This window comes from Falco cherrug, chromosome 6 (assembly GCF_023634085.1).
Source record: "Falco cherrug isolate bFalChe1 chromosome 6, bFalChe1.pri, whole genome shotgun sequence".
Taxonomy (NCBI): Eukaryota; Metazoa; Chordata; class Aves; order Falconiformes; family Falconidae; genus Falco; species Falco cherrug.
This window is the reverse complement of record NC_073702.1, coordinates 20,452,881-20,468,830: the sequence shown is the minus strand read 5'-3', so window position 1 is coordinate 20,468,830 and position 15,950 is coordinate 20,452,881. Positions and strand designations below refer to the sequence as shown.

Sequence of the window (15,950 nt, the reverse complement as noted above, 5' to 3'; positions counted from 1 at the left end):
ACTTAAACCTAAAAAGATCCCGTTTCAGTCTGAGCTTTCATTATTCAAAGCTTTCGGTTTACTTGGTCACATGTATACACACACACACATTGCTGTAAGCTTTAACAAACATCTCAGTTTTAAAAAAACAGACTACCAAAACAGCAAGCAAGAAGTATTTAACTAAAAATAGAAAAGAAACATATTAGTCTATTAACAGATGTTATGGCCAATTACACTAACATCAATGGAAGATTGCAAATGAAGATGTAAAGCTGCTAGGATTACATTTACAAGAATACCAGCACTTACTATGGTATTAATGTTAGTTTTGTTTTCTTACCAAATAAATGCTTAAAAAAAAACCCAACAGTTTGTGCCTTTAACGTTTAAAGGAATTAAAATCAGATTAAAATTTACAGTGCTTCTTTCCCCAAACATTACAGTTGAGGAGGAAATAGTTACAAAATTGGGAGAAACAAACCAAATCTTTCCCCAAAACTATGCAACAAAACATAGAAAGAATTGCATAGCTCTCAATGTCATCATTAGATATTCATTACAATCATTTGGAACTTTTCAGAACCGGATTGGCTAAGCCACTGAGGTTCAGCAGTAATATTCAAAGTGTCTGATCATTGTAACAAGCAAAATGAAGTATTACCTTACAGTTAAAACAGCACCTATGACTAAAGCATAGAAATTAACTAGCCATGGTTGAAGATTCAGAAGGCTACTCATACTAAGTAGTAGGCGATTATTATGCCTTCAAGTTGCATAAAAGTTGGTATTTTCTTGCCTATTTAGCTTCCTACTCCCAATCTAAAATATTTGCCTCAGATTATTCGGTTTGTTTTGAACACCCCTATTCCCAGGGAGTAACTATCCTTATCACTGTATCAGTTTGTTGTGAGAACTACACAGCCACTAACTAATACAGTTAGACTCACAGACAACAGCAGGAAGCATTGTCAAGTGCTAACCCACTGAAAAGCAGGTTTTTACTCTTAAGAGTACAGGAAAGGTGTTTTGGTACTTGAAGGAAACAAAGAAACAAAAAACCAGGATATGTTAGCTTGAGCCCAAAGGTCTGTTGTCTTGACTGGGTCCATATTGACTGAAAAAGTCTTGGGAAAATTACCTTGGTAAATTCATGGAATTAATACAGGAATCAATGTTTCCAAATTGGCAGGAGGAAGCATTTCATTTTTTTGTTTGTTTTAACTAGTTCAAAGTATTGAACCATAAAAAGGGAAAACACACCAAATAACAGATACTCAGGGAGAACAGGAGCAGTAAGAGGGGGAGAAAAAAAAGAAAAGTCTTCAAAGACTTTATGCTGTGTAAGTGTATCACTACCTTCTGCTCTTGGTTCTGAAAGGGATTTTAAAAAGAAGCTTCAGGAAAGATGCATAAGGCAAGAGGAGGTGACTGCCAGTGTAAATGTTAATGCTGGGTGTGAGCAGAAAGCTTTGAGAATTCAAAGAAGAAAAGAAAAAAGGAAGTATGCCCCGAGGGCAGGTAGGATAGAGGGACATGCAAGAGCTCTTCCTTTGGCAAAGAAAACCTGCTGCTGAAGAACAGAGGTCAAGGAAAAGTACTAGCACACATCAAGTCCAGTACATCTGGCTTGCTGTTTAAACACTGCCCACAAATTCTACATTACAAAATGTGATTATAAACAACAAAAACAACCACACACAAAAAACAGAGATAACTTAAAATGAACCAAAGATTATTAACCTTTGATGGCAGTTTAATGGCAGACACTAGTGTAGCAAAACATATGCTACAAACCATGACATTTCCTTTTACATTGATGACTAATAAGGCACTGTGAATTAAACTCTTACTGATTTTTCTGTACTCAACAACCAGATTCTCTAAATGGCAGGACACTAGTAGAAGCAAGACCATATAACAATTCTACCATGCGTTACTCTAAGTTTATGTGTGTATAACACTTCAGATATTGCTGTCATTTGAAGTGTATTTTTCTATACTTCCAGCCATATGCCAGTGTTCTGTGTGGGAGGATACTTTTGACATTCCAAAGAATTACTACAATGATACAGCAATACTGAATTTTTACTTCTGTTTATAGCCCTCAAAGCACCTTTTAAAAAAGTTTGTGACTCTCATTCTAGAAAATAGGAATTAAAATTATTTTAACAGGGAATTAAATTTGCACAAGTCACAAATACTTTGTTATTTTTCCCACACATCCCACCGTCCCAAAGTCTAAACATTTTAATTGACAGTGCTTTACACCATATAAAAAGCAAAAACAGAACAAACCAAAAAACCCCAATCAACCACACATTACAGAAACAGAATCTCTCTCTCAACTCCCCAGTCCTCTGGCTTAAAACTTATTACCCAACAGCAATGGTAATAGTCAACAAATCATTTAGCAGATCAAATGAGTTGACGGATTCTCTAAACTGAAGTTGCTGCTTCTGAAACTGACAGTTCTTTCCACTGATACAACCATGTGTTTGAAAATTCCATAGATAATTTTATTTCCAGAGAATTCAAGCTTCCATCTGTAACAAATGTATAGTGTTGATGTGACCACTAAGGAAGACAGAAGTATTAATTAAAAATACTAGGGATTCTCAGAAATAGACATATAAACCTGGTGAAATCACCATATAGTAAAGAAACTTACATTTCAGCCTAAAAACTCAGCAATTGCCTAACTACAGCAGTGTCTTATTAAAGTTAGATGGCTCTCACTGGTCTCTTGCCACAAAATCAGATTTAGTTAACTATTAACATTAACGTGGTATAGGGGTGACAGCAAGCTAAGTCAGATAAATACAAAGAATCTTCAAGAGCTTAGAGCTCTGGAATGTGGTTTCACTAGCCTCATTGTTAACCTGTTTCTGCATTGTAAAAACACAAAGGATCTGACTATGTCACTGCTGCATGGCAAGCCAGGTCATAAATCAAGAACGTACTCAATAAAATGCATAGATCAGAATCTCAGCTCAGGGAATGTGATGTACTGTTCTCTCTCTGCTAGGGATCCCAGTGTGGGTGTAACTTCAGAGGCTGTTCAGTAGGGGCTGAAGTGGTTCACATGCCTTCTTTCCCCGTTCAGTGTCCTATCCACATTCACCAGCCAGCTTAAGTTAAAAAGAGCACCCTGCAAACAGTAATGGTGAAACCTCCCAACAGCACCTGCTTTGCTCTGCAAGGCAGAGGCTCAGCACAGCAAAGAATCTAGCCCAGTATTAAGTCGAGTCATGGTTGTAAAACCACTAGTCTCCCCCTGAAAAATGATCACATTTAAAGTACTGTCTTTCAATAGCAGAGCTAACTTTGAAGACATTAATACTTGATTTTTTTTTAATTTCATGAAGGTAGGAATTCTAATTAGATTAATTTTTCCTATTCAGAAGAAAGTGGCCTGTCGTAATAAGAATAAAAAAACCCAAACAACCACCAAACCAAACCCACTTGTTGTGCAGCCTCCCAGAATATGGGAAGTTTATGTAAATTGGTTCCTTCATCCATCCTAATATTTGAATTTTTCAGACCTACTTCATCTGCTACTGTGAGACAAGTGATACAATGCCAGAACAATTCCTCTGTATTCCTTTACATAGTGATGCAAAGGGTTTTTTTATTTCTTCTGCTCCCAGTCTATTAAAATTGTAGCTTTTGGATGTTGAGGGCTTTTCTATTTCTACAAGAAAATTTCTGTTACAGATCACTTCCCTAGGTATCATTAAAACAACCCAGATTTTTTTTTCTTAAACATACTATCCTTGCCAGCTGACATGCAGTTAAAACTTCGCTCCAATTAAGATGTTTAAAACAGCGTTTCTCAAACTCTGCATTACAACCCCACAGTGTCCTAAACTCTTAGATGGAAGCAGTCAGTAGCACTTCAATGCTCCCCATGTCTTCAACTGAACAGTAATTCACTTACTCAGGAGAAGAATGAAAGAGCTGGCTAAAACCAGGAATAAGTAGATACTTCTAGTAAAAGCAGACTAGCTTTGGGATGGGTAACTGGCAGAGTGATTATAAAGACTTCCAGTGGCTGGTAACATCTGGCCTGTATTCTGCTGCCCCAGAGGAACTAATCACCTACCTACTCAGCAAATTAGATGTGGCATAGGAGCCAGAAGGGGTCACTATTTAAAACAAATAGTTTAGGGAATAGTTAGAAGAGTTCTTAAAACTATGGGGCTTCAGTAACTCAGCTGGCCATTACATCAGAAATCACCCCAAGCCTTCAAAAAAAACACCTAACCCCTCACTGCTACAAATACTTCCCAAAGCTTCAGTCCCCATTGCCTGTCTGTACATTGAGATGCTGTCACTTAAGTGGCATTCACCATTTCTCTGGAGTTGGATGTCATTTTTTTGACGTCAATTTAAGCTCATGGACAATGCCAGGTTCACAGCACTAAATCTGAAAGGGGGCAGTGTTGTTTAAACAGAGAGTGGTGCTATCTGTCAGTGTTAATTACAGCTCTTCCTGCTGGGTTTTTTTACAAGAAAGTAGGCCAGCAGGAAGTGTCATTATATTACAGCCTGCGGCTCTGTGCAAGTGTTCCTAAGCTGACAGTCAAGAGACATCCTTTAGTATTCTTCACTGTCTTTTTCAATATGGAAAAACAAACTGCTCAGATTGCACAGAAAGACAAAATATGTTATTATACGCATCTGCAAAGAGAGAAAGATACAGGTATGTAGAAAGCAACTTCCTGTTGAAGTAACAAAACCAGTTCCTGGTGTGTTTGTGATTTCTGATGTTCCTTTTCAACTTACCTAATAAAGCTTATAAAGGCTATTACAATGAAATTTTCCTAGTCTTTCCTCCCAGGCCTCATCCCAATCAAAAAAAGACCAATTAGCTGATTTAGCAGGTGATAAAGTTTTGGGGGACCAAGAAAGGGAGGAACAGCTACCAAGGAAAGACATAACTGATGAGCTACTCATCCCAAACAGAAAAAACTTAAAACTAAAAGATCAGTGTTACTCATGATACCTCCTACACCTGTCTTTCATTCCTCAGCAACCCACTCAATGAGGATACTGAATTCAAAAAACACTTTAAAAAACACTATCATTTCAAAACATTAATCAAATATGAAAGATAAGATATGTGTCAATATGAAGTAGATTTAAGTATTGTTAACAAAGGGAGGTAAAGTTTCAAGGGTTCTAAGTTCTAAGAGACCTAATAGTTCTAAGAGAAACATAATCAAAGTCTACCAAGCATTTGAAGATACCTTTGGGCTCTAAGATACTTTGACTTCTGAAGTGGTAAACAATATAATGGATTTACACAGTTGCAAATTCTAGCCCTAGTAAATAGCTACAATCAAACCATACTGCTTTCTAGATTCAAAGTTCCTCACTAACACCACCATTACTTTTTTTTTTGTTTGTTTTAATTCTATCACTTAACTGGCCATAGACAGCTTTTCCAGAATAAACACTTTCGAAGAATTACATTTATGAAAACATAGAAAAAATGGCTTTGCATTTGAGAAGTAATCTGAAACTGAGAATTCTGCAACTTCTAGTACTCAAAGCCCTGTATTTTCCATGAATTAAGTAGGAAAAAAAAACCACACAAAAACACTCCAAACCTAAAAATCACAAAAATTTTTGGTAGACACAGACATTAAATACCTGGTGTTATTTTTTCCCAGCATTGTGCAGTCATCACTGTAGTCTAACTTTTTTTAAAATTTATATATACACATACATATTTATTGTCACTGTTATTTTCCACAAGGAGAAGATCAGTGATTGATTTTCAAGGCCAGTTAGTATCCATATCTCCCTCGTTTTTATCATTAGGCATTGCCTAAAGAACTTGTCAAAAGAAATAATTTTGGAGATAACAAGAAAACCATTTAAATGAAATTACTTCTGAATCCAGCTTTGGAAGCCTGACAGATTCAATTAAAAATTCCAGCAGAAATTAAAGTATTAGTTTAAATTTCAAAGTCAAGACTATGGTTGTTATGTAGTTACATTTGAGCATGCTAAAAAAAAGAAGTTTATGCAATATTCACTGATGATTCAAACCCCAAACAATTAAAATTGAAACATCACATTTCAACATGAAAAGCATGTAGCATAAAGACCTGGTAAGAAAAGAGTTCTTACCTTCATAGATAGCTTTGAAGCCTTGAGCACTGACAGCAAAATCTGTGGTGAAGCAAAGCGTGAGGATAGATCCTGTGCTCACAATAGATGATGGAAGCTGAAATCCAGATAACCTGTGCAATAAAAAGGCACAAACAACTGTGATTTTTAAAAATAAAACATATTAGTAGGTTTGATAAGTGTTATGATAAGCATCATATTTCTACATCTGAACTGCCAACACATTACATTCTTTACCCCAATGCAGTCTCTAAGACACCTGTGCATGCTCCAACAGAGAACACCGAAAGAAGGACTTGTTTGTATCTATTGAAGACAAAGAATTTTTTTGCTAGGACTCATTTGAAGATGAAGATAGGCAAAGTCAAGACACCTAGAAGTAGATAACCAGGCCTTGACTCACACAGAGGTATCTAGCACAATTTGAGATAGTGTGGACTATCCTGTCTGTCCTCCCACTGCTTCAGAAAAAGCATGTATCTCATATGTTCAATGTCATATACATTAAATGACCAGAAAACAAAAAAACCCAAAACCCCACAACCAAACACTTCTACTTAACAGCTTCAGAAAAACTACCTTACATTTCCCATCTTATTAGCAGTCTTACCTTTACACACAAAACAGAATTCTGGATAAACTATAGTTACATTGCAATACTGATTTTAAGATTATATCCTCAAAATTAATTAAATCATTTTGAGGAAATTACAGATGGGGAAAAATGTTTACATCCTTTATTGAAATATCACTGAAGACAATTCATTAGACCTGGCTGATAGTAGTAAGATGCTGGTTTATTAATGATTACTTTCATATAAAACCTAAGACACTACTACTGTCCCCCAAACACAAAACTATACCGTCAGCTTACATCACTAGCTAATTTCTGTATTTTCCAATAGGTGTTTGTGATCCACTGGGTACAGGACAATGCATCAAAGCCACCTCTGGTTCAAATTTCATGCTGAAAGAGATTCTTGAATTCACACAGTGGAAGAGCTCATTAAAAAAAAAAAAATAATGCCAAAAACCCCAACAACACCACCACAAACAACAACATCAAAAAAGAAACAAAAACCCCAAAACAACGCACAGCAAAAATGCTTTGATATATTTTTAATCTGGATGGTTTAGACAATCCATGCCTTTAGAAAAATATTGCCTTTTAAATTTATTGTACAACTATGCTATCGTTCATTAATTGACATCAGGAACTGCAGAAAAGAATCATAAACAACGTGCTAGTACAGCTGTATCCCTGAACTTGAAATTCTTTGCAAAATTAGCCTTATTTAAGACCACTTTCATGGTCTTCCTTGCTTGAATTACACCAGTCAGGTGGTCCTCTACCTCTTTCCAGTTCTGAGCTTTGGAAACCAAATAGACTTGGATGAGTCAGAGATCAAAGTGAGGAGAGCTTTAAATACAGGTGAAGGCATACAGTCAAGGCAAAATAAGTCAGCAAAAAGCTTTCTGCAATTTCTTCCTTTTTAAACAACATTGTCTGCCATGTGCTAATTAGCTGTTTACTCTAATCTTCTCACCTTCTGTGTACTTGTCAACCTATTACTCCTTTTCCACCTCATTTACTCCAGTTCCAGAAATAACCAGGTTGATTTTTCCCCTCGATCTTCAAACTACAGAACTACCATGCAACTTGTCACATCTTACGTTCAGACTTTTGTATGTTCTCTCACCTTCACTAGATGTTGCAATTTTTAGGGAAGCGGGTCTCTTGTTATATTTAATAAATTAGTGGTTATCGTTACTGCCCTACATCTGGAGTGTACGGTATGACAGTTCATTATTAATTTAGTGTATGTATTTTCTGATCTTTCTTACGTGTCTCTCCCTTCTGCGAGAAGGGATTCAGAGAGTTCTGGTTGTAAAGAGGTTTTTCTTCATATAGCACTACAATACTTCCTGGATCTAACGTTTTTTATTGAAATAGAGGAAACTAGCGTGCATTGTAGGGGACAGAAGGAAAATCAGGTTGAAACACACACACACAGAAAGACAGAAGCAGCTAGCCTCAACAGTTCACACCACATAGGGGATTATAAATTCCCCTCCCACCCACCCCCCAAGAAGTTTTATCAATGCAGAGCTATCATGCTTTAGCTACCTCATTTCTAACCAGTGTTTGCTTCACTTGGTATGGATTTTGTTCACATAAATGAACTTATCTGAGCACTGACTGGACACCCTGAGCTCTTGTTATGATTCCAGAGCTACTGGCTTTGATTCTGTTATGATAATAAAGTATCACTCCTATAATATGGATTCTTTATCTACTCAATAAATATAATTGTTTCTGCACTATCCCCCCTGAAATACTAGAAAATCATTCTTTAGGTTAACCAACATGAAAATCCACATTAAAAGGAAGACAAACATACTCTTTTGTACCTTAAATCAGCGCACTTAAAGGTCTTACAGACATAGGAAAAGGCAAGTATGTGGTAAACTTCAAAGAATTAGTACATCAAACCTATTTTTTCAAGTTCTTTATATTACAGTGATCCTAAAAAGATTATGGAAAAGTCTCAAAGAGAAAAATTCTGTATTTCAGTCACTCAGCAGACTACCTGGGTGCCTCTACAGTAGCCTTGTTGCCCAAAATATTTCTGGAAGTGTTTTTTCATAGTATTCTAATAAATTCAGGGAGATCAAGCACCATGAAATTGAGTGCAAACAAAAACTAGATAGCAGATGAAAATCTAGAGTGCTACTCTTCAAACATTTCCAGAATTAAACACTACTAAGCTACCAAGTCATTTTCCCCCTCCCTTACTAATATTTTTGCTAGGTAGTTATAGCTCATGAATTATAACGTGTTTTGCACATTCATTTCATCATCTAGAAAACCCACACACCTTCACATGCTGCTTTACTTTAGATATGTGTCTTGGCAATTAACGTGTCGGCCTTCACTGCAACCAGAAAGGGAACTGTTTAGACAGACAAGTGTGTGTGCTAAGAAAGCAGAATCATTCCAAGTCCCATCTGCTAATAAAACTGTCATTTGATAACACTGCACTACTTCATACTGAGCATATGGCAATACTTTAAGCTTAAAATACTACTTCCTTAACTTTCAGTAGCATTAATCTGCACAAAATGCACACACTAGAAGACTTTTTAATCACAGATGGGATATATTTGTCTCATCAATAAGGAAGAGACAGAACTTGTAATAGAACACACAGCAGTACACCAGTACTGAGTTTAGCTTCTGTCGGGGGTGGAAACAAAAAGAAACAAACCACCACCCATTTCATTCTCCATTGTCATTTCATAGATCTTGACATTCAGCCATTTCTAGTGATAAAAGTCTATAAATATACATATTTATTTATTTATTCCCAATAACGTAGCAATATGTCCAATTGGCTCAGCTCAGAACTTCTCCATACTCTGTTTGTGAGGACGTATGTTTGGACTTCCTGGTGCTAAACAGGTAGTGTGGCAAGTCCTCTGGGGGTTGGCAATATGGTTAGGGATCTGCAGCAAACTACATACAAGAAGCTGAAATAACAAATTTGTTGGGCCCTTTAAAAGACAACAACTAAAGGGTGAACCTTACTGCTGTCTTCAGCTACCTATTGAAGAGGTACAGAAAAAGCCAGTTTCTTTTGGGGAGCATAGAAAGGATGGGAGGCAATAGTCAAGGGCCAACACGACAAACTCCAGTTTCGTATTAGGAAAAACACACTACCATGATAGTGGTGATACATTGAAACTGATGCCTAGAGAGGATATGGTTTGTCTACCCTTGGAAATACTGTAAAAATAGTGTCCTGGAGAAGCATGATCTATCTTCAGAATTGGCTCCAATGTCAGCAGGAGAAAAGATCAAATAACCATAGGTCTCCCTTAACCCAGGTTATTTGAATTTGAATACCATAAATAAGGTATGGGCACAATTCCCCATCGTAAGCAGCTGCTGTAAGAAAAAAAGAGAACACTGAGCTATTTGAGGAAATACAGAAATACAATCTGATCAGCCTAAGAAGTTTTAGGTTCTTTGCATATGTTTATTAGGGGTTGAACTTCTAGCTGCATGTAGTTACGAAATTTTCAGAAGTCCCAATGGCTCACATTGAAACTGACAGGCCTTCAAGCATAGTTAAAGCTGAACTGATCTTTGCAGGTGTTTTGAATACATCCGTGAAACAAAACCAGCTCCACTCCTCGCCAGTAAGAACTACTATATTCTTGTTTCCAGATTCACTAGATTTTTTTTAAACATTTTGCACTGCCCTCATGGTTGAAATTGTCAAATGAAGCTTTCTAGAACAGCTCTATCAGAAACAGCTACCAAGCACGAGGAGTGTTGTCTGATGAAACCACTAACAATAGTATGTACTGATTTCACAGTTGCCAAAAAACAGTGAGCAATTGCAAAGGAAAAATAGATGCATTCTCACCACTTTATTTGCTAGCTTATATATTGCTACAGCTGCCTGTAATACAAAGTGATATGTTCAGATTGCCACACATGACAAAATTTTGTCATGGTTTAACAAGATTTTCTGAGAAATTTAAGAGCCAAAAAAAACCCCACCTTAGAGGGAGAGGAGGGTCTGCACCCATGACTACTGATTCTTTTTTCAAATCAGGCCAATTAATTCAATGAAGACACAATATTATAATTAAAGGAGAATCAGATCTGTTAAGCATTTTTAGAATTGTGCCTGACAAACACACACACACATAAGCTCTGCTCACATGTCTTCACAGCTTCTTTCCAGAAACATTCTCTGAGGAAATAACTACAATCTATTTGGCCAAGACAAAACATTCTTGCCTTAAATTAGCTATTGGATATCCCTTACAAAAGCTATTAGCCAAAAGGTTCAATGCTACTTACAACAAGGTAAAGTATAAGGCTAAGTTTCAATGAATTATCCTACAAGCAATTTTGGTCAAACCAAAGATAAATGAAAAACACTGGAGAATTTTATTTTTCTCCCTCAAAAGTGTGTAACTGAAAAACCTAACATTCCTCCCATTTTATCATAAAGTGATATAGGTCATTAACTGCCACAGGAAACAACAAATTGCTGTCTGCTATCAGTGTCTTATCTGTTCAGGTTTTACATACTATGTCTTCAACATATTTCCTCAGACGTGCCACCACCCCACAAGGCTGCAGGAGCCACCTGGAACCGGCTGTGCCCAGCCCAGCCCCGGCCGCCCCTCACAGTGGTCCTGCAGCCCCCGCCAGCAGTACAGCCTCCATGATAGGAGCAGAGAACACTTCAAAAGCATCATCTGTTTACATACACCTCAATTTTTAAGAAGTCAAATCATTAATATGCTATCTTAGTAATTTGAATCAGTTTAACTACCTGAACACATCTGGATAGAAGAGAAGCTACTGCAGTAATTTACAAGAATGTGACAGTAACTCCAGTTATTCCACAGAAAATAGCAGCAACGCTATGAGAACAAACTGAAGCCACTTGCTATCGGCTGAGAAGAGTTACCCACAGGTTAAGCCACCTATTGGTACAAAGGGCAGGAGACCAGCATACCCGTTCCAGCAAACCAGGCTGTTACCTGCCATGTGTGAAACCACAGAGGCCTGATCTTCAGCATTTACATCCATTCTGTTGCCAAGACAAAGTGAAGATTTAAAACCTGACTCAGATACCATCTCATACATAAAGGAACAAGGAGCTACTATATCATTAGTACAAGATCTGTAACTTGTAACTGATTTTTTGTCACAGAAGACAGGCTAAATATATATATATTTAATACTACTACCCTTTGTCTCAACTTTTTTAAGTCACAAGAAAAAGGGAAGACATACAGAACAAATCCAAGGTCAAGTTTTTCATTCAGAGGCTCTAACTTGGTGGCTTATCTCAAGCTTACAGTAACACTGACTGCTCCCTTAAAAAAACTGTACAAGAAACACTAGCAAGCAGAGACCTAGCTCAGAGAGCACACCCAGGCTTCCACACAGGAATTACCCTGCTTCCCCACCTCTGCAGCACAAAGAAAATAGACAGCAACCCCTCCTCACATTGGTGTTATTCAGCTCTCTTTGCTAAGGGAGAAAAAAAAAAGGGGGGGGGGGGGGGGGGGCGCGGGGAGACAGGGGGGGACCTAAACTCCCATAGCTCTCACGTTTGTTACTCTGGCACTGCTGAAGTCTTCCTCAGTGCTGTGTTCTCCAGGGTCAAACTCTTCCACCTTCAGGTTCTCTCAGGTTGTAAGTCCAGAGCAACACCCCAACACTGCTCTTCCAGTCCCTGACTTCCCACCACCCCTCTCCTTAAGAAACTACCTTCAAAGCCCTCCTACCAGATGGCCACAAAATTTCTTCTACCTGCTGTCTCCCCTGCACCCCTCTCAGATGCTCCCCGATACCTCATTTGATTAATTAACATCAGGTGGCCTTCTATCCTGCTAACTAGAGACGGTTCAGGTGTGCAAACCACATCAGAAGGGCACTAGCATTAGCAGTACACAACAGGTTCATCTCTTACCTGGGTGCTCCTTCTTCTGCACTTTAAAATTTATAATCTCAGGTTAATAATTGGTTCTGAATAGGCAAGAAGTAGATTTTTTAAAAAAATCAAGACTTTCATACAGTGAAATACATGTACAATTCTTCCATGGTAGTCATATTAAAACTTTCTGATATTTCCTGTGACTTTAACTTAGCTAGGAATTACTTGCAGTAATTAAAAAATTACTGTTTTGCTGGTAAGGGAAGGATGGAAGCAACCAAAGACAAAGTTCTACCAGTAAAGTCTAGAAGGCTCATAATCAAAACTCACTGAGTTCAGTCACTATGCAGAAAAAAGCTGTAAGCTTAATGATTTTTATACATTTAGCCCTCAGAAAAAACAGCTGATTTCTCTAGGTGCCACCAAACAGCCACAATAGCAAGGCTCACATCTGCTACAGGAAGCCCCGATGCTGCAAAGCAGTAGCCAGTGACTGCAGTTACTGGCCATCAGTAAGGCAGCAGGAAAACATGAGATGCATTGGCCCATGCCAAGCCAGTATGTAGCCCCAAAGGGGACCGAAGTGGAGGCGGGTCCCAGGAAAGGGCTGGGGCTGAGGGCATTGAGGCAGCTGTGGCTGCTGGCAAAGGCCTGGCAGGTCTGGGCAGCTGGTGGGCTCCAGCATGGTGGGATCACTGGGCAGATCTGAGAGAGAGGAACTCCCAGAGCACTTGCTGCTGGTGGATAGACCCAGCAGGATTTGTTACACTGAGAAGAAAAGGGCTTGCCTAATAGGAAATCACCACACTTCCCCATAGTCCCAGGCTCCAACGTAGTGCAAGCCACAGAAAAAGAAAGCCTGTTCCTGTCTGAAATACATGGCAGTCACTAAGACTTGTAGCTGCCACCTAAATAAACCGCTAGGTCATGGCACTGCACTACAGCTACACAGAAGCACCTTCTTTTCCTGTCAGACCTTACCATTATATCACATATTTTCTTATGATTTCTACCCGTTCTACACAAAATGCAGCCGCAGAAATAGTTTCATATGCCTCTGTCCTAAATGAGACTGAAAGAAAACAGCAGTTAATATAAAACTGGACAAGGTAGTGCTGTAAAAAGTGCCAAAAATAAAGTAGTACCATAAGCCATTATTGCCAGAGGGAGAAAAACAGTGTTTTACCTTTAAAGAGAAAGAAGTTATTTCAGTTACTATAAAGCTAATGACTCTGTGCTCAAGAAAAAAGGACTGAAACTTTAAGATCATACATTCCAGGTTAGCAATGACATGAGCAGACTACATTTCTGCCATGTGACAGTACACAGATAGTCAGGTGTGCTGGGTATGAGCCCAAACAGACCCAGTAGAAGTAAAACTACACAGATGCAAATTAAATTGCGATTTAAGTCAATAATTATATTCCAAAGAAATCCTATTTTTAGAAAACTATGTAAACAAGTTTCATAGGCTGAATTATTTCTTCAGGTCTGTTACCTCTAACTGTGTATCTGTTAGCTCATAATAACAGTATGATGAGTTTAACAATAAAAAGTATAGTTGTAAGACCATTGTTAGTAAAAGATTACAGGTGAGTTCTAACATTTTTTAACTAAATGGGAATCAGGAATTGAGTCGGCATTACTAAGACCTCTCAGTGATTTTTCTACCTGTACCCTGTCAAAAAGTTTAAGATATAAAATTAGAAAACATTTGCATTATTTTTTTAAGCTTTATTATGTGAATTTTGTCTGTTTACCCTCACATATGGATTTCACATCATGTTCAATCATCTTTTCAGTAGGTACATCAAATTAATCCAAAACAGTGTATGCAAGTACTCTGTCATTTTACGAAACTTCAGTTGTGAAGCTAGCTTGCATTTCCTATGTCATAAGGCTTTTGAGAGAGCTCTACGTCAGTTTGGAACAACATTACAGCAATGAACAGTTGATTCAACTTCAAAATATATGATGAATTTTATTTGAAAACTTGTTTTATGGATCTGCTATAAATCATCCATAACATTGTAGATGATATTCATGCTCCAACTTCTGAGTTATTTGGAAATGGAAGATGTATGGAAATCTTCATCTGAGAAAAAAACAAAACAAAAAAAGGAAACAAACCAAAACACCCAAAACCTCAAAACCCTGTCATAGGAATCAAATGGTATTTTATGCCTCCACTAAATGAAATCTAGAGAGAAAAAGTCTGTGAAGAGGACTCTTTTTTTTCTCTTCACAGGCCAGCCACTAATAACTGAAAAATCACACGCATTTCCACCTCCCTAGGTTTTACAGGCTCACCTTATACTACAGTATCAGAGCACCTCCACAAAAACCAGTGAAATGAAGCCAGTGTAAATGGAAATGGAATGGTAACAAGTGGCTTAGAAGCCCTGCAACACACAAAAATTGCCTGAGGGGGGAAATAAATCAATTTCTAAAGCTTTCTTTTAACATTTTTACAAATTGGATTACAGTAGTATTGCCAGCTGAAAAAAAACCCACTATTCCAGCCTTTTTGGTGGCACCACTTTAAGCAAAAGCCTCAAGGCAAAGGAAAATATGCTGGCAAGTATTTGACTAGATCAGATTTTAGTACAAACAGTATGTTTTTCCTTTGAAGCAATAGGGAGAGAGGTATCTAAAAAAATATGTTACTATCCAAACAGGAGTGTATTTAAGAGTTTATATAGTGCTCAATGTTCCTTCTGTAAGGAAGACTAAAGATTTGTGCCTAGAACTTTATTCTGGCAATGTGCAAAGCTTCAAATGTGGCCTATGGTATGCAGTAAAATTTTGAATACTTACATGGATTTGCAGATTTCCATTATCTGTTTTGCACAGGCTAGACTATGTCATTTTTTTATTGCTCAATTCAAAATGCATACTAACATACCAATGACTGAAGTTATTCCCATTAGTAATCTGAGATCTGACTGTTCTTTTTTTTTTATCGAGATACATACCCTTTTGGATTAATGAAATAAAATAGGCAATATAATTAAATATTAGTATGTTTCTAAAGAATAAAATATTCTATTTTAGTATTTTCTAGTCTTTAGTATTTTTCAACTGCTTTTGCCAAAATGGGATTTTTTCCCCATCAGATTTTTTTTTAAAAAGAGGAAGAAAAAGTGATACAAAGTTATCAACAACCTAAGTTTAAAAAAAACCAAACAAAAACAAACAAAAAACCACACCTTTTTAGGCTTAATTTTGTTTACCTAAACGTATGCTCTCAGTAAAGCAATCAGATCCAAAATATTAGAAGGTACATGCTTTAGGGTTTCCACATCTTAGTTTCCCATTGCAAAATAAGGATAAAATGACAAACTAAAAAGATTCTTTTGA

The 15,950-nt window shown here is 37.4% G+C and overlaps 1 protein-coding gene across 1 annotated transcript in view; it reads right to left on the bottom strand.

Annotated features, from left to right (window-relative positions):
• CSMD1 (CUB and Sushi multiple domains 1) overlaps positions 1–15,950 on the bottom strand; it is a 1,210,443-nt gene that overhangs the window by 855,467 nt on the left and 339,026 nt on the right. The window contains exon 3 of the mRNA XM_055714855.1: positions 6,121–6,233. Coding sequence (XP_055570830.1) covers positions 6,121–6,233 — 113 coding nt within the window. The remainder of the gene's footprint in view (positions 1–6,120; positions 6,234–15,950) is intronic.